We start from the raw sequence: 19,197 nt of genomic DNA, 5'->3' as shown, positions 1-19,197 counted from the left end.
CCAGGTATCACGTAAGTTAGCCCGAAGTGTCGCGAAACATTAGAGGAACTGTTGCGATATTGCCGTCCCTTTACGGCGTACCGCCATTTTAAGTTGAGGACAGATCGTTTCCCTCCCCCTGGCAAGAAGCTAACCAAGCTGAATCCTCTGTATCTCGCGGTTGATGAAATATATTCATCTGTGGGAAATCATCTTGCTTTGAACAAATAGAGCGCACGCTCTTATTCCACGTTGCCTGATTCGGGCTCTCGAAGTTTTAAAGGGATTGAATGAAGAGCTGAGGTGAGTAGGGTATAAATGTATAGTACCCCTGAGTGGCGGCACGAGGCCTATGCTATGGTGGACAGTCGTTAGGTAGACTGGAATATGTAACGTTAACTAAACTGGATTATGTAACGTTAACTAAAATAGGCATGTTAAAATGTACCATATTTCGTTGTAGGTATCTGGTCTTCCTGCATTTAATTAACTTAAATGCTTTGGTGGATTGGCTAGCTAACGTTATCCAGGGTGGTCCATTGTTTGACTGCGTTGTTAGTTAACGTTTGCCCAACACTGAGGTGTCTAGTCGGAAGCCAGACAACTAGCTCTAAAGGCGTCCTCATCCGAAACTGTTTGGAACAGTTCGTGCGCATATTATGATTACATTTTGTGACGTTGTTCGTTTTAGTCTAGAGAAAGCTGCAATTGCTTCCCGAAATTCGGGGCGTTCCTGCATATGGGCATTCCTGCAACTGCAAGAACCCCTATCCACTTCACATTAACAGCACTTATAGTTGACCGGGACAGCTCTAGCAGGGCAGGAATTTGCCACACTGACTTGTTGGAAAGGTGGGCATCCTGTGATGGTGCCATGTTAAGTCACTGAATTCTTCAGTAAGGCCATCCTACGTCTATAGAGAGTGCACACAGCCATGCATGCAATATCTATACCATTGCCTGGGGGGGGGGTTACGTTAGGGGCAGGCATTCGCTACAAACAACTAACATTTGTCTGTCACGAATGCATTTTATCGATGACAATTTTCATGCACAAATACCGTGAAGATCTTGAGGCCCGTTGTCGTGCCATTCATCCATCACCTCATGTTTCGGCATGATAATGCATGGCCCCATGTCACAAGGATCTGTACACAATTCCTAGAAGCTGACAATGTCCCAGTTCTTCCATGGCCTGCAATCTCACCTGACATGTCATCCATTGAGCACGTGTGGGATGCTCTGGATCGTTGCCATTTCCCGCCAATATCCAGCCACTTCGCACAGCCATTGAAGAGTGGGACAACATTCCACAGGCCTGATCAACTCAATGACATTTTTGCTTTTTATATTTGTGTGTATATGAATAACCAGCAGTCAGCCTAAACCATTCACTATTCTAGCTAGCTATCCTTGTAAATGTTATTTTCCTTGAAGCTTCCTGGGGCCTGTTGCACAAAACTAGGATAAGGGATTAAGCCAGGATATCTTGGTGATCCTGGCTCAATTGATCCGTAATCCGGTTGCACTAAAGATGGATAGGGGGCAGGAGGATATGTTATGGTATAAATTACCATGGAGATTTATTCTGTGGAGCTAGCCTGCTCCAGACCAGGCTAAATTCCAGGATCTATTTAATCTCATCCCTAATGTCAGTCAGCAGTCACCACAAATGGAAACCAATAGTTATTTCACTGCTCACTATACATTGTTATCACATATAACTAGACCCACTGTTATTATTTAAACGTTTGTGATCATTAATTTCAATGATTTTGGATAAAAAATGATTTTTAGATGATGTTGCTATCATTAGATAATTTACAGTTTCCCATAGACTATAAGGCTATATATAAAATGATAGAATATTAGGGCCACAGAGGGAAAAAAAACACAAGTCATAATATTGTAACCAGTTGTTTTAAAGGAGGACAGTTGTTAAAATGACAGATGTGGGGCATTTCGTGAAATTGTACTTCAGTATGGTTTCATAAACAAAGACATGCTGATGTGCCAGAATATTAAGTATCACATTGTCATAAGTATCAAAACTGTAAAAACAATATGTAGCTTTTCTGCAGAAAGAACCAGCCTCATAAATTTATGACTTTATCCTTTTTCTTCAGTGTGGCCCTAGTACTCTGTCATATAAACAAATACACATTCCATATGAATATAAAAACACAATGTGTAACATTATGTTCCTTTATTGAATAAGGACAAAACAAAGCAGGTAAACCATCAGCTCCTTTCGAAACTGAAGTCACAGTGACTCTACAAGATGGAAAGCACAGAATCCAAGCATATTATACAAAATGATACATACACATTCAAAGGTCTGTATATAACACACCCTGCATGTCTGCACACTAAAATAAATGCAGGACAAATCCATACACATCAACTGAACAGACAAATGAATGGATGCAGTAGCCTCCCTGCAGCCTTGTATTACACACAGTATACCGCACAAACATCATAAGAGGCCAAATTCGTCAAAAAACGAACAAAAAAAAAACAAATTCCTCTGCCACCGCAGGACATATTTAACCAAAATTGAAAGCACACATACTAACTAAAATAATTCAACACATATTGGTCCCTCAGCAGCCGACCACTGTCGTCATCAGGGAAGATTGCCGGATTGTCCCAGTCCATGGCTGGTGGCACTCTGGGGGCCCTCTCCTTCCTCAGGCAGGCCACATTGTGGAGGACAGCACAAGCCACAGTAATATCACATGCCCTAACAGGGCTGACCCTTAATTTGTGAAGGCAGTGAAAGCGTGCCTTCAGGAGGCCAAAGGTCATTTCAACTCTGGCCCTGGTCCTGGCATGGGCATGGTTGTAGGCCTGCTGTGCTTCCTGGGGGTCTGTGAAAGGTGTCAGGAGAAAAGGCTGGCAGCCATACCCCTGTCTCCCAGCAACACACCAGAGAATTCACCTGTCAACACAAAATCTCATCATTACTACCTCATAAACACAGTGATATTCTTGACACAGCCATGATGGTTATAAATAGGGGTTGTGTGGCTTACCTTGTGATAGGCACTGATAGATTTCAGAGGCCCGAAAGATTCTGGAGTCATGGACTGAGCCAGGCCATTTTGCCACAACATTGCTGATCACACAGTCAGCATTGCAGACCATCTGAAATCATAAGATGAGGAATATTACACCAATCAATGCACATCACTGGCAATGCAGAGTGTTCGTCAATGGACAATATCAAAAAGTTATGTTCACCTGAACATTAATGCTGTGAAAGGATTTCCTATTCACAAAATCGGCCTCATGGGCACCTGAGGGGGCTTTTATCCTTATGTGTGTGCAGTCCACTGCACCAATGACATTGGGGAAACCTGTCACACAAAGTAATGAGTATCCTACTATGTGTTAACAGTTGTCCTGTAATTTGTAGATCCTCTTACCTGCAATCCTATAGAACTCCTCTTTGATGTCACAGAGTCTTCTGTGGCCAGGGAAGGAGATGAAGACATCTGCTAATGCTTTGATAGCCAGACACACACTCCTTATTGTGCAGCAAATTGTGGCCTTGTTCAGCTGTTCTGCATCCCCCACTGAGTACAGGAAGGCTCCACTAGCAAAAAAGCGCAAGGCCACACAAACCATTTGCTCCACACTCAGTGCATGGCTCCGTGCAGTGCGGTGCTTAATCCTGGGACCCAGTAGTCTGCATAGATACCTGATGCCATCTGCAGAAAACCTGTATCTTTCATATAGATGGTCATCAGGGAAGGCCAGTGGGTCCAACCGGTCCCTGAAGACCCTTTCTCGCCTGAAGGCTCTCCTCAGCACAAGTGCTTCTTCATCCACCACATCTCGCACGAATGGGCATGCCATTGTCAGAGCAGAAAGGAACACACAATTTTGGGCCTTCATATAGGCTAGTGGCCACACCTGGTGCTGGGGGTGGGCAAAAGAGGGCGATGCCTTATAACGATGACTTGGTTGTACTGATTGCTGGGAAAATAAAAAAACCTTAGAAAGATGCCACCGTCCTGTGTGCTCACAATAAGAGCTCATATGTCATGGCTCACTTGACTTTACGAGAATATACCTAATTTTTATTTTGAGCTGTGTCATCTTCTTGGAGCTGGGGAGGAAAGAAAAATAATGATTAATACATTTGTGTTACAGTTAGCATACAGTGTACATTGAAGGCATATCTCACCTCCCTCTCAAGTTTTTTTATTTCAAGGTCCAGTTTCCTAATTGTCCTCTTTTTTATTTCGGACTCCAGTGCAAGATTTTCCATCTTTTTCTTCTTGTACTGAATGTCTATGTCTGCCAGTTCTATTTGGCGCCGGAGGTGGTTGCCATACAACTTTCTGATAGCTTGTGAGCTCTGTGAACACAATACAATTAGCGCAGCTGGAATTTGGCAGGATGTGGTGTCCTTTTATTAATACGCACTATGTTGCCAGGCTGGTTTTCCCACTGTATAGCATCTGGGTCCTGTAAAATAAATTAGATTTTTTGATTTTGATGAGGACTCCTCACCATTGTAGAGTAAATAGTACTTTCACAGTCTTAACATGATACCTCATGCCTTCTGGAATCCAGAGAGATGGTCTCCTCCTCATCATCGTCTCCATCATGTGCTGTTGCTGCTGCACTGGGGCCTTCACCCTATCACATTTAATCGGATTCATATTGAAGCTAGTAGACAAGACATGCCAGGCCTACAGTATGCCTTTGATGGAGTACTCACTGGATCAGCATCGTCTGGTGCTTGTGCTGGTGGCTCTAACAGGAACACAGTGCTGCCAGGCAATAGGTAAACCAAAGTCAGACAGTCCAAATTGATTCAATATGAATGTGGTTGTATCCCATGTAGAGATGGAAGGACATACCTTGAATGAAGCGGGTGGCATCTTGGGAGGAACCTATGCTCGTCTCTTTCCCCCCAGGGATCCCCTCTAAGACGGGCCTGCCTTTATTTAGCTCCAAGGCCATGTCCTCTGCTGGGGTAAGGTCAGCCTTTGGTGACCCACCACCCGTGCCTTGTCTGTGGGTATTCTTTTTCACTGCTAAAACAGTACAGACAATGTGTGAGCAGGCACCTTCTGGGTACAATATATGCTTGTGCTTTGTTAAATATTAGTCAGGGACCATACCATTCTGCAGAATGTTCTTGTATTTGATTTTGACCTGCTGCCATGTCCGTTTTGGCCCGTTCATGTTTAATCTACACACACACACACACACACACACACACACACACACACACACACATTTAATGGAGTCACACTGCAAAAAATTACTTGGTATTTTTGTCTTGTTTTCAGTAAAAATATCAAAAAATGTATCATAGCTTTATACAGTGTGATGGAGTTACTTTACACAATTTCACTCATATCTGCAGTGTATTTCAATTAAAAATTTAACCGTTTCATAATTACAGTACAACTGCATTTTTGGAGATGTGAATTAAATATTTGAATTGTAATTGTGATGTTTCAGCGGAGCGGTGAGTGTGTAATTGTGCACTACTTACGCATTCAGGCGGTCTGCAATACTTTGCCACGCTTTTTCTCTTTGCTTTATCACTGTGGCGGTGTTGCCTTTCTTCTTAATTATATCTTTTACCTCCTCGTATGCCTCCATGAGGATTTGTGCTTCCGACGGGGAAAAGTACGCGGCTCTAGTTGCCATGGTAAATCAGTTAATCTGTGATCTGTGGCGGGGTCTATTTGAGTGAGCCGTGAGCGCGCACCTATCCAGGATTGGTTTCACCTGGCTTAATGAATCCGTGTCTGCTCATCCTGGCTTGGTCTTTGTGCAACCAATTAAGCCTGGACGCACATGTTTTGGCTTCATTGAGCTCAGCTGAGTCATTTATCCCGGATGTCTTAATTCTACTTTTGTGCAACAGGCCCCAGGTAAGGAAAGATTGAGCTTTGTTTGGTAACATTGATCAGTTCTCCTAGACACTAGCTTCGAAGCTAGGTCCACACATGAAAGTAAGATGTTGCCTTAACTTTGCAGAAGAAATTGAGCTGCACATGGTTGTCACAATGGTCCTCCAAGCCTTTGTGGCTTTATCCACACTGTTTAATGGCAACACTGATGCAACTCCGTCTGCATATTATTAGTAGCTACGTAGTTTATGAACTAAACATCTATTTTTCTCGCTGCAGGTGAAAGATGACCCAGTTTTTACCCCCCAATCTGCTGGCCCTATTTGCGCCCCGGGACCCCATACCATTTCTGACCCAGTTGGAGAAGCTTCCCCATGAAAAACACCACAACCAGCCATACTGTGGCATCGCTCCCTTCATCAGGCACTTTGAGGTAAGGCAAACCTACCTAGCTCTTGTGCAATTAAACTCTTTGTGAATGAGATGGATAGTTGGCTGTTTTGTATATTATTTGATTGAATGCCTTTGGCCCTCTAACTTTTGGACTGTTTTGATAGGACCCCAGAGATGCCCCTCCCCCCACTAGGGCAGAAACTCGCGATGAGAGGTTGGAGAGGAAGGTGAGAATTGGTAGAGCGGTCGCTTCCCTTTGTGGCCATTTCTTTCGACTTTTTTAGTCAAACCTCAATGCGTATCTGAATAAGACTGGAAATCTTCCGCGGGGTGTACTAGTACATGGCTCTGATGTAGATATAAAGTAACCATTTGGGGTTTGAGTCTGAGGGGCCTAGCTAACCTGTCTGTTTTTACAGAGGAGGGAGAAGATCGAGAGGAGGCAGACGGTTGTGGAGACAGAACTGAAGCTCTGTAAGTTGACATGGATGAGCTTTTGTGACCTTCATACGATTTACTGAATATTGATGGAAGTCGGGTTGTAATATTTTCTTCTGCCTTCTAGGGGATCCACACAATGACCCCAATGCTCAGGGGGATGCCTTCAAGACCCTGTTTGTGGCTCGTGTGGTAAGTGTGCATTATACAGGCTACCTTCCATGTTCCATGGCATCTTTACCTTCTCTTCCATCCTGTCTTGGCCACTGATACTAAAGCCAGGTAGTGATTAATAACAAATTAAGCATACATTCTCCGCAATAAAATGAAAACCAGGCAGCCACTTCTTGAAGCATAACTTACATTTTTTATTGAATGGTATGAAGCCCAGAAGTGTGTTCTGAAGACAACTCTAAGACCAGGCTTGTCAGTAAACTCTACACTGTTGTATTTGGAGCATGTGACAAGTAAAATTTGATTTGAAAAGGGGTTTTCCGCTTAGTTCTGATGGGATCGATGTTAACTGTGTTATCATTGCTGCAGAATTATGACACCACGGAATCCAAGCTTCGCCGTGAGTTTGAGGTCTACGGACCCATCAAACGGGTAAGTTTAGTCTTTGTCTCCTAAACCACCCTTTGGTTTTATAATACAACTTATGAGACATTTGTTAGTGGCAATTGGTCCTCTGTGTGCCCCCCCCCCCCCCACACAGCTTGTTCAGCTAGCGTTATTATAGTCTCTCTCTTCCAGATCTACATCGTCTACAACAAGAGGTCAGGGAAGCCCAGAGGCTACGCCTTCATAGAGTACGAGCACGAGAGAGACATGCACTGTGAGTACCACGAGAGACCAACCCCCTCATAACCCACCTCATCTCAAATGAGTCTGAATGCTGGGAGGGTACGTGGGTGGGATAGTATTTTTTTGAAGGACTGAAAAGAAAGGTACCCAAAAAAATTCACTAGAGCAATTTTACGACCATACAAATGGTTAGAATTTCACTATAGCTTTACAAGTTGTACCAGTTGGGGTTACTGAATTTTAGTGAACATCCGCACCTTGTACTCTTGCCCAGTGCAGGAGGAACCCTCTTGACTGAATAGCACCTTTTATGGAGCAAACTGGCTAGGCTCTGTTTTTAAAATGTAGCTATTTTCTGTACTGCACAAGCAGCTTATGCTGTCCTTGGTGTGATTTCCCTTTGAAGGGCCAGGATCAGCGACGGTTTCACATTTATCCATAGTCCTAGGGCCACTCTTAATATCTGCCAAATGTATAAAAAAAACGGAAAAAAGTGTTCACACTGCTGAGCCACACCGAGCTGTACTGCGCTGGCCTGATTATGCTGCGAGGACATGAATGGAAAGTATCCAAGCCAGCAGAGTATGGTTTGGATTGGCACAATGGTATGAAAAGGGTCAGAGACAGAGAACTAGCTGGAAAGTAGGCTTGGGCGGTATCCAGATTGTCATACCCTCATACCGACCTTGTCATACTGGGATATTCGGTATTGCTGGTTAGAATGCTAACGACCGAATTGCTAACATTTTGTAACTCAAATGATAGTTTGTTGCAAGCACAAAACCAATATTTGCCAGCGAGGCTCTTGATCCAGGAGGTTATTCTCTGCTTTTACCAAGTGAATGCTTGATTTAGAAGAAGCTAACCACTTAGCTAGTTGGCTAACTAGCTACTAAATTAGCAAACCAAATGCAGAAGTTGGCACATTTTAGGCAGTTAACTTTTAGACTTCCCATAGTGTAATTAAATCACCTGGCGCATGCTGCACAACAGTGAGTCACTCCCATGGCTCCGGTCTCTCTCGTAGTTGTGTGCCTGTGAACAAGCACCACATGACTGGGGACTACTGTAAGCTTCATAATAATGTGACAGGTGAAATGAAGAACTCTGTTCTTTGTCTCCTAACGTATTGCACAAGTTGATTGTGGGTGTTTACTTAAGTAGCTACAAATAAAATGTATTAATGAACCTCAAATAGTTTAAACGGTGTTGACAGTATGGAAAAACCATCCTGTGTCTTTTTCCAAATACCCCGGTATACGGTATACTGCCCAAGCCTATTGGGAAGGTGGTTAAAAATATGGACCCACAGTCCATACGAGTTAAAGATTAAAACTCTGAACACAAGGGTCCCCAAAATCCATCCATCCTTTATATTTTTACAACTGAGTTTGGAATGGCGATATGTTATTAATTAGGGGAAACAAGGTGCTGAGTGAGTTTTGCGTGATGTCTGTCTTGTGTGGCGCATGATGTCCTCTTGACTAACTCAAGTAAGGCTACGAAAGGGTTTCTGTACTGCACTTGTCTGAGTGAGTGCAGTTAGTCCAGCCATGACACTTGTATGTGGCGATGCCATTTGGTGGGAAGGTTTGGCCTATGTTTTTGTATGTATAAGCAACTTCTAAGCCTTGTTCTTCTGGTCACCTTGAATGTCTTTGCTTGCTGTAGGTTAGGCCTGTAATAGTTAGGAGTGTTAAGTCATCAGTGGAACAGGTAGGTTTCCTGGTTGGACAACCAACGGTAAGCTACAGGTCACCAACAGGGTAGTTCTTCCCCCTAACTTGTCTGGTTAACTTGGGTACCCTCATCTCTGTGCTTTTGTGACACTAGGCCATTTCTATCAGCTCATATCAGTGGTCCTCCACCCTGGTCCTGGCGAGCTACCATGCCAGCTGGTATTATTCTCATTGATTGAATTTAAACAAATTATCAGGCAGAAGGGTGTTCCAGGTGTAAATCAGTTGCTCTCTAAGATTGCTATTTACTGGCCACCTTCCAGGCCGACTACTTGCCAGATCTCACAACACCTGGGTAGGTGTTTTACATGTCAGCTAAAAATCATATAAAATAATAATCTGACGCCTGACTGCTAGTTGGTGATGAGGCAAGTCCGCACAGCGCGACTGCAGTGTAGCTGGCCTGGAATGTGGCTGCTGATTCATTGCTGGAACACTTAGGGTCATGCACCCAGGGTGCAATGAACAGGCAGGGAATAGTGTTCCCCAGGACCAAGGTCGCCCACCCTTGGTATGATGTGACTCAGGTGAGGGTTGACTTGTGAGGGGATGTCAATGCTGGCTCTGCAGTGTATTAACTGTTTGTTGTTCTCATTGCCACTGCAGCCGCCTATCTGTGATGGCTATTGGCCAGAGCTGGCTTGCAGATGATGATGGTTATGATACATCTACACCCTACTACCACAGCTCAGTATATGGTTGGTATGATGGGTTTGTATGATGGGTAAGCTTTCTTTCCACCCTCCATCCTCCTATTTAGGGAAGAGGAGCTACGTTCAATGGGCAAAGCACATTTTTTTTGAAGCTGCTTAAATGTTGCTTGAACAATACTGACATTGATAAGACGGATCTGGTGCTTTGACCATTGAACGCACCCCCAGGCCATTAGTCAGTTAATGGGTGCCTTTTGAGTTTTCCTTTTGTGTTAAAGCCACCTCAGATGTATCCCTTTTAATACTTTTCCATATAGGCCTAGGTGCTTTTACTATTTTAGTATTTGTTGTCTGAAACAGTATTTTATCAGGTTCTCTTGCATAATCATTACAAAAATGATTTTTTTTGCATAACATTGCATCAAAAAGACCACACGCCCAAAACAAAATCCCCTAGCATTGTAAGTTAAGGTCTTTTCTTGTGTGCGTCGAGCTGGCTTTAATGGAATAGGCTTACGAGGGGACTCAACACTTTTACAGGAAGGCACATACTTATGCACATATGTAGCTTTGTCCCTACTATATAACTAGGCAAAAGCAGATAGTGATAGCTCATTCAGACATGGCAGTCATCTCACCCCCAGATCTCTTTACCACAGCTGATTGTAAGGATCCGGTGTATATAGCTAATAGAGCCAGTCAAGTGAGGAAACATGTCACCACTTGAACTTGCCTACATTTATTCTAGCCTACACCAAACACTTATCTAATTTTCTCTAGGTGCATACCTTTTGTTTCTTAATTATTATTATTTTTTTTATATGCACCATGTGTGCTAGTATAGTAAGAATGTATTGGGCCTTCTTTTTGGGGTTGAGTTAAGGCAACCCCACCCCCCTTTGAGTGAAGTCCTCTGATTGGTTGAGAAGGTTATGGTTTGTGGTAAGACAAACCCGGCTTGATTAGTGAGGGGTTGTGGTAAGGCCCCCTGGTAGTATAAACCTGTGAGGTGTCATGAAAGTACAGTGATGATCTGCTATGATCTAGAGGGGGTTCTGGTAAGGCCCTCTGGCTATAAAAGCGAGTGGTTCTGGTAAGGCCCTCTAATTGGATATAAAGAGGAAAGAGTCCTCTGCCGTTTCCCATTGGATCGTCTACCACAGCAGAGCAGACCAGTGTAGAGGCCAGGATGGGTCATCATGGATCCTGCCGAATTCTTCGGTCATAAGAGACTGATCCCAAGACTGTCTGGCCCAAGGGAGTATATATTTGTGTGTGTGTGTTCTGAGTTTGACCCGGAAGCTGCAGACTATGTGGTGTTAAATCTGGCAGTGGCTGGAGCCTGCCAATTTGGCTTGCAACTGGAAGCCCTATGCTCCCGGCGGTTCTGAGTCCGACACTGCGCTCTTGTCCAGGTGGTGGTAAGATAGTTGGTCAAAACAAACACAGCAGCCCATAAAGCCTCCACTAAGGTATGTGTATATAACTTGACACATTTACTCATATCGCGATGATTCCCTCCACTATATCTCCCCCTCCAGACAAGTATTACAAGGTCAGAGGTTGTATGTAAGGCAACCTAATTTACATTAGCTTCACTATAGTCTGAAGCACAACATGTATGGGGTAAGAAGATATGTTTGTGTAATAAGCAGCATTGTCATACAAGGTTGTGTATTCTGGCAATTGGAGTAAATATTCAAACCAATGTCACTGGTATTTTATGTCTCACTGAACTGGGGGCTAAGAACACCAGAAGTGGTCGTGCCAGTGATGATGGCTATTGCAGGACGTGCCTAAGGTGTCAACATTTGCAGGGCAATATCCACCTGGTTTGTCACTAACCACGTTTCAATCCAGTTTTTGAAAAGTCATACCGTATTAAAGCAAATCACGACAGCTGTGATGGAAACATGAAGTTTCGGTACAATTTTATTAATGCGCAGTTTGACAAGGTGGGATCTTTATGTAAAATGAATTGTGTGAAATAGCGGTGTTAGTGCTTTTAGGGGCAAATATTGATAGTAATTACTGTCTTATCGAAGTAAAATGTCTTATCGACTCCAATTCTACAACTCTGGCAACCAATGCAGTTTAATAGGCTACAGATAAAATATATGAATGATGAACTTCACATGGTGATGAAAGTGCATGGCGACGAGCTTGATTCTCCTTTCCAATAACTGTTTGTTCTTATGCTGGTGACATGATGCTTGACTGCTGTTTGACAAAATATTCTCTCATCCATTATCTTGTGTAGACTAGCCTACCCTTACTGTATATGCGAGCTGTTGGCTAGAGCACACGCCAAGACCAGCGTAGGCACATTTACTATTAAACGCAACGGTTTGTGACAATTGGTTGTTAAATGTTTGTATAAAAAATAAATATACATGAACTTCGTCATCACGCACTGATTTTTATCTGCAACAATTCGGTTTGGTGGGAAAACTCACGTTTTCTTTAATGCGGATTTAAGAATATTTGCATTGAAATCTGTCGCAAATTGGGTGGAAACCTGGCTACTGGTATAAAATCCCCAATTCCACCTATAAGAGGCTAGACGAAGTGAGTGGCTGTTTGATCCATGGGGGTGACTCCTATTTGATGTTCCTTCTGGGTAAGAGGTTGTAGATGTGACAATTAGGTGAACATGCACAAATGCATTTCTCATCAATTTGTCAGGTTGGGTAATATAATAAATAGTATGTTGCTATATGAATTACTGTCTTGATTTATTTCAAGTGCACAAGCATTTTTCACAACATGCTCTCAAATGCACTCCACATCAAACTGTCAACTGCTTGGACCACTTGTTTACATTTAATTCATTTAGCAGGCGCTCTTAACCCTAATTGCTCCTGTAAGTCACTCTGGATAAGTGCTTTGCTCAAGGGCACATTGACAGATTTTTCACCTAGTCCGCTCGGATTTGAACCAGCAAACGTTTGGTTACTGTCCCACCACTCTTAAACTCTAGGCTAACCTCTACGGACACGCAATATTCAGTAATAATGCATTATTGGTAATGGTCTCTAGCTGACACTGGTAGCTTTAATGCATTTTTACACAGAATCCCATGAGATTATAGTTAAGAAAGGCTGTGTATTTTCAATATCACTATGGAGCAATTTAAATGCATAGTTGTAGGTAAATCTTAGCCAAAGCTACCCGAGCCTTTCATGCGTCACACTATAATTTAAGGGTATGCACATAATTGAACCTCGGCAAGACGGAGCTGCTCTTCCTCCCGGGGAAGGACTGCCCGTTCCATGATCTCGCCATCACGGTTGACAACTCCATTGTGTCCTCCTCCCAGAGCGCTAAGAACCTTGGCGTGATCCTGGACAACACCCTGTCGTTCTCAACTAACATCATGGCGGTGGCCCGTTCTTGTAGGTTCATGCTCTACAACATCCGCAGAGTACGACCCTGCCTCACACAGGAAGCAGCGCAGGTCCTAATCTGGATTACTGCAACTCGCTGTTGGCTGGGCTCCCTGCCTGTGCCATTAAACCCCTACAACTCATCCAGAACGCCGCAGCCCGTCTGGTGTTCAACCTTCCCAAGTTCTCTCACGTCACCCCGCTCCTCCGCTCTCTCCACTGGCTTCCAGTTGAAGCTCGCATCCGCTACAAGACCATGGTGCTTGCCTACGGAGCTGTGAGGGGAACGGCACCTCAGTACCTCCAGGCTCTGATCAGGCCCTACACCCAAACAAGGGCACTGCGTTCATCCACCTCTGGCCTGCTCGCCTCCCTACCACTGAGGAAGTACAGTTCCCGCGCAGCCCAGTCAAAACTGTTCGCTGCTCTTGCCCCCCAATTGTGGAACAAACTCCCTCACGACGCCAGGACAGCGGAGTCAATCACCACCTTCCGGAGACACCTGAAACCCCACCTCTTTCAGGAATACCTAGGATAGGATAAAGTAATCCTTCTCACCCCCCCTTAAAAGATTTAGATGCACTATTGTAAAGTGGCTGTTCCACTGGATGTCTTAAGGTGAACGCACCAATTTGTAAGTCGCTCTGGATAAGAGCGTCTGCTAAATGACTTAAATGTAAATAATTGATATTGAGCATTTTTGCTTGCTTCCTTAGATGTATTAGCTTATAGTCGTGGGCAATGTCAAGACCGTTGATTGGTCTAATCTCCTCAAACACAACTCTGGACCTCGAAGCCACCCCCCCCCCCCAATTGTTCCCCTCTAATTAGGGCCTGATTTAGACCTGGGAAACCAGGTTGGCAATTATGAGGCAGAACAGAAAAGCAGCAGGCTCTGGGCCACGTAGGTTGAGTACCCCTGGTCTAAACTATGACCTTTTAGCTTCAAGGTAAAAGGAGCCATGCAACAGTAAGAGGTTGACCCTCTGACAGTGTGGTCACTTGACCTAAGTAAGATTTAAATTATTTTAAGCGGCGTTTCACTTTTCGGTCTCTGGTGCTCCACGTGAAACAGAGCAATCATTATAGGCCAAACTTCAATGTTTTTTAAAATATTATATAATGCATATAATAAAATGGAATGTTTTGAGATTTTAATGATGAATGCGTAGTTCACAAAAAAAAACATTTCTATCTGCTATACCGGCTCACTTGTAATTTGCGGCTAGAATGCTTTTCTTTATCCCAGTATAAAGTTTTCAAAATAAAGATTTACTGAAGTAAAGTATTTGCAGAACAAAATACTTACTGTGGTACATCCTCAAAAAAAGATCGATGTGCAGGTAAATGCAGCATTTAGTGGTGGAAAAAGGTCTACTACTACATAGTGTGGAGCTGCTCTCTGGGCAGACAGACCACCTCACCTGCTCCTGGTCAGTATATTCATGCACTCTTTGTTAACCTTACCTTTGAAACTGCAGAGCTCCATCTTACCCCTCTCTACCTTTCTCTCAACCCCCCTTTCCTCCAGCTGCCTACAAGCATGCAGACGGGAAGAAGATCGATGGAAGGAGAGTGCTGGTGGATGTTGAGAGAGGCCGCACTGTGAAGGGATGGCATCCCCGCAGGCTAGGTGAGGAACTGCACATGATTTCTGTGACAGTATAATTGACAGATTCTCGTTGCACTGGCCATTTTATGAATCCATTTAATGTTAGTCAGTTTTAAATACAAATCATAGACCAATTTAATGTATCCTCAACCAGGCGGTGGTCTTGGTGGGACAAGGAGAGGCGGGGCTGACGTCAACATCAAGCACTCTGGAAGAGACGACACCTCACGTTACGATGACCACCCCCCAATTGGAGGGTGAGTAACTACACTGGGCCCTTGGGGTGGTCCACTAAGAGGGTTATGTTACCCTATTCTAAATAGGCCCTATCCATTAGACCTGAAAGAAATGGATAGATGTAGCAATATAGAAAAATTATCTGAAGACAAAGGGGATTTATTACCATATTCCTTAGTTACATCAATCCAATTATTTTAGATCTATGCAAGTCTAGAGGGTATGGGCTAGCGGTAGACTTGGGATTGGACATTTTGGTGTGACTGACTTGAAGTTTTCTGTACGGGTTTGTCAGTTGACTGTTATTTTTGCCCTTCTCTTCACCTCAGTGAACGAGAGCGCGAACGTGGACCTGAGCCCAGAGGGGAGCCCAGAGGGGAGCGCAGAGAGCGCAGCCGTGAGCGTGAACGTGGGGGGGAGAAAGAGCGTGGTGCCGAAAGACGGCGGTCCCGGTCCCGGGAAAGACGCAGGCGCAGCTCCCGCTCCAGGGAGAGGGGCGACAGGGGTCTGGGCCTGGCAGGGCCCGCAGAGGAGAGCGTAGGGGGTGGCAGGAGGAGAGATCGAGAGAGGGAGCGGGGGGGAGGAGGACCAGGGGGAGACAGTCATAGCAGGGAGAGGAGCAGAGACAAGGGTGAAAGGAAGAGGAGGAGCCGCAGCAGAGAGCGCAAGCGAGACCGGGAGAGGGGCAAGGGTGGCGAGGGGGATGAGGGCATGGGGCTTGGAGACGGTATGATGGGGGAGGGAGGAGAGAAGATTCCTGAAGAGCCTAGTGTGGGTGAGGAAGGGGGAGAGGTGGGAGAGGAGCGCGGCGGGAGGGAGCGGGACAGAGACAGGGAGCGGGACCGTGACCGGAGGCGCAGCCACAGGGACAAGGACCGGGAGAGGGACCGGGAGAGGCACAGGGGGGACAGGGAGAAGGACAGGGAGCATAAGAGAGACAGGGAGCGGGGTGGCGGGGAGCGCAGGGAGGACCGGCATGGCTCTCTCCTGCCCCCCTCGGCCGAGCAGGACGACGTGGGTAACGGGGAGGCGGTGGAAGCACCGCCCCAGCCAGAGGAGAACAGCCAGGATGGGTTGATGATGGACCAGGAGTCTGTGCAGTCGGGGGAGGGCTACGTTTCCAATGAGAACGGCTACAAGGTGGAGACCCAGGCAGACGAGTACTAAGCGGGGCATTGCCATTTTTAAGTTCCTGTTTTTTTTATTTCATATATACGTCAAACCCACATACCCCTTCCCTGTTTGTGTGAATGATACTGTAATGAGCTGCTGCCCTGTTAGAAGCCACAACAGAGCAGTGTAGGTATAACAAACTGTCTTTATTGGTTAAGTAGGGTTTTGTTTCTTCTGTATTTGAACCCCCACAAAAGGTCCACATCGCAAAATAATTATTTCAAACCCGTCCCTCGGTTCCAAACTGAGAACTGTGCTCACTGTCCCTTGACATTCACGCTCTCCCCCAACCGGAACTTTAATCTGACATTCTGCTCTGTCAAGTACTTGTCTGATTACAATCCCTTAACGAGTGAGGCAGAGATTGCATAGTTATGTTCAAATATTTCTTTTTCTTAAATATCTATTGGTGTTAATTCAACCTGGGTTGTTTTTTGGGGGGTTGTTAAGTTGTTTAGGTTTTGTAACATCCCCCCAAGTGATTTGTATCAATCCATGATCCCACAAAAGCAGATGAGAAAATAAAATATATATATTTGAGCCTTCATATGTTCCTTTTTCACTTTAAAGTACAACCCTGAGAACATCTTACTCAACTGCCTGGACCCGTATGTCTATCTATTCTCAAGAAAATGTACACCAATAGCTAGGTTTCCATCCAATTGGCGACAGATTTTCATGCAAATATTCTTATGTGCATAAGGCATATGCATTTTCCCACCAAAGATCCAATTGACTTGTTGCAAATAAAAGGCTGTGCGTGATCTAGTGAAAATAAAAATGCATTTTGCGGTTAAATTCCGATGTATCGAAACCCATTGACCTAGCTTTTCCTTATCGCATTTAACCCCACAAAATGTGTTAAATAGCTTTGTTATTGGCATATGTCCTCTAACCAACAGCACGAAGTTGGCTAGAGCACACATATAGCCTACATGAGATGTGGACAAAAGAGTGAGTATTTTTCAAACAGCAGCCAAGCATTGACTATCATGTCACCAGAATAAGACCCTGGATATTTATTGGAAAGTAACATCAAGCTAATTACCGTGCACGTTCACCACCCTGCGAGTTATATTAATTGATTTAATCTGTAGTTTAATGAACCGCACGCTTTCCCGACTGGTCGTTAGTGGGAGGACCACATGTCAACGCGTGACTCCCAAGTTTACGTCGATATGATGGTTATTGTATCAATATTTGCGCATAAGTTCCACTGACATTTCTCGCATAATTAATTTTACCAACACATTCCACCTTGTCTAGTTGACATTTGTTTCCGTCAGGCCTGTCATTACTTTTTATCTGCCGTACTTTGCTTGCATAAAAAGGTTGGATGGGAACCTGGTTATTGAACAAGGTTAAAAATGGGGGGGGGGGGGAAATGTGTTGCAAAGTGCATGTCTACGAGTTGGCCAATATTGCTCATTTTTATTCTGTAAAGCAAGATGGGGGAACCCCCTGAATGGAATTGTTCTGATTCTTCTGAAATAAAGTTTTTTTAAAATATTGAACATTTAGTCGGTCATCCTTTTCAGTAATCTAAACTACCAGGTTTATCGTCGGTTGGCATCCGACATTATGGTGCATTGCTGCCACCTACTGTACTGGAGTGTGGGCCAATGACTGGGAGAAACTAAATCATACTTTATGTGGCAAATTTCACGCCATATGTATTGCATTTAGACAAAAATAAATTGTAAACACGATAAAAGTTGCCAATGTAAACGTATTTTCAAGGAAGAGTGAAATTTGGTAATCAGAAACTAAACAATTGAAAGCAAAATGTATTTAACATCAAAAGCAAAACCCCAAAACTTGCAAACACTATTTTAAAGTGAGAGCAAAACAGAAATTATTTAAAGGTTTTCAGTTAATCTTTCCCAACAACCAATCCTATTGAATCCATTTTGCCTACGCTCCATTTTGCCTACGCTCTTTGCCTACGCTTATGCTACTCACATCTTGGCTCTCGATTTCTTTGCTTTCACTGCCAGTTTGATTAAGTTTTGGCTTTTTTTGTGAAGGTTGGTATTTATGTGAAGGGTGGTAATTTAGAGGGAGGTGTAGACAATGAGTCTCCACTAGTTTGAGGGATGGTTCACCTTAACCCAATCAATTAACTTTATATTATTTTGGCTACTTAACCGGATGGTCTGTCACCACTGCAAATCTTTCTCACTGTGGCCACATGTTCTGAACATGGCGAACCAGTTGCTAACACCTGTGCTGAACTTTGGGCAACAGGTAATTCATATGTTTACCTAAATAGTTACATGGTTTGTCATTAAATGTGTTTGACACACTTCTAATATCTGTACATTATTGACCCGTGGCTGACAATTTTGAAGTACGTTGGCTTGTCAGACTAGCCAAATGGATATGTAATGAATCGCAAGACTAATGTTCCAGCTAGCCACTGCCAGCCGTAGTGAAAGGTTTGCTCAGAGCGGGTGAGCGAACTAGATTTAAATAAAACAGCGACAACCCTGAATAGCTATTCCCATAATACCTGAAGCCTAGACCCAATCTTGCCTGATACCATGAATTGTATAATGATATAATTATAATGATATGCTTATATACTAAACAAAAATATAAAACGCAACATGTAACAATTTCATTGATTTTACACAATGCCATACACGTGATCTGCGGTTGAGCTGCCGGTCAGACGTACTACCAAATGCCCTAAAACGATGGAGGCGGCTTATGGTAGAGAAATTAACATTCAATTCTCTGGTAGACATTCCTGCAGTCAGCATGCCAATTGCACGCTCCCTCAACTTGAGACATCTGTGGCATTGTTGCGACGAAACAGCACATTTTAGTTGCCTTTTGTCCCCAGTACAAGGTGCATCTGTGTAAATACATTAACGGCAAAATAAATATATACATAGT

The 19,197-nt window shown here is 44.0% G+C and overlaps 2 protein-coding genes across 3 annotated transcripts; one reads left to right on the top strand and one right to left on the bottom strand.

The window, feature by feature from the left end:
• The first annotated feature begins 81 nt into the window (after window positions 1–81).
• On the top strand, window positions 82–17,810 carry snrnp70 (small nuclear ribonucleoprotein 70 (U1)). The gene is made up of 10 exons (XM_029635265.2): window positions 82–282; window positions 6,141–6,294; window positions 6,419–6,481; window positions 6,674–6,728; window positions 6,820–6,884; window positions 7,236–7,298; window positions 7,446–7,527; window positions 14,806–14,907; window positions 15,041–15,143; window positions 15,453–17,810. Exons 2-10 carry the CDS (start codon window positions 6,148–6,150, stop codon window positions 16,288–16,290), a joined length of 1,518 nt encoding a protein of 505 aa, XP_029491125.1. The 5' UTR covers window positions 82–282; window positions 6,141–6,147; the 3' UTR covers window positions 16,291–17,810.
• On the bottom strand, window positions 1,884–5,880 carry LOC135564986 (putative nuclease HARBI1). 2 transcript variants are annotated; one of them, XM_065011080.1, is made up of 10 exons: window positions 5,118–5,880; window positions 4,712–5,030; window positions 4,543–4,629; window positions 4,414–4,455; window positions 4,172–4,345; window positions 4,058–4,093; window positions 3,408–3,960; window positions 3,223–3,338; window positions 3,015–3,126; window positions 1,884–2,920 (listed from the first exon to the last, which is right to left on the bottom strand). In XM_065011080.1, exons 7-10 carry the CDS (start codon window positions 3,877–3,879, stop codon window positions 2,862–2,864), a joined length of 759 nt encoding a protein of 252 aa, XP_064867152.1. In that variant the 5' UTR covers window positions 3,880–3,960; window positions 4,058–4,093; window positions 4,172–4,345; window positions 4,414–4,455; window positions 4,543–4,629; window positions 4,712–5,030; window positions 5,118–5,880; the 3' UTR covers window positions 1,884–2,861. The 2 variants fall into 2 exon arrangements, 1 of the variants encoding a protein (XP_064867152.1); XR_010461309.1 differs by lacking the exon at window positions 3,223–3,338 and having other exon boundaries at window positions 4,172–4,629.
• Window positions 17,811–19,197: the final 1,387 nt, after the last annotated feature.

The sequence above is a fragment of the Oncorhynchus nerka genome, linkage group LG26 (assembly GCF_034236695.1).
Source record: "Oncorhynchus nerka isolate Pitt River linkage group LG26, Oner_Uvic_2.0, whole genome shotgun sequence".
NCBI classification, from domain to species: Eukaryota; Metazoa; Chordata; class Actinopteri; order Salmoniformes; family Salmonidae; genus Oncorhynchus; species Oncorhynchus nerka.
This window is presented reverse-complemented; position numbering and strand designations above follow the sequence as displayed.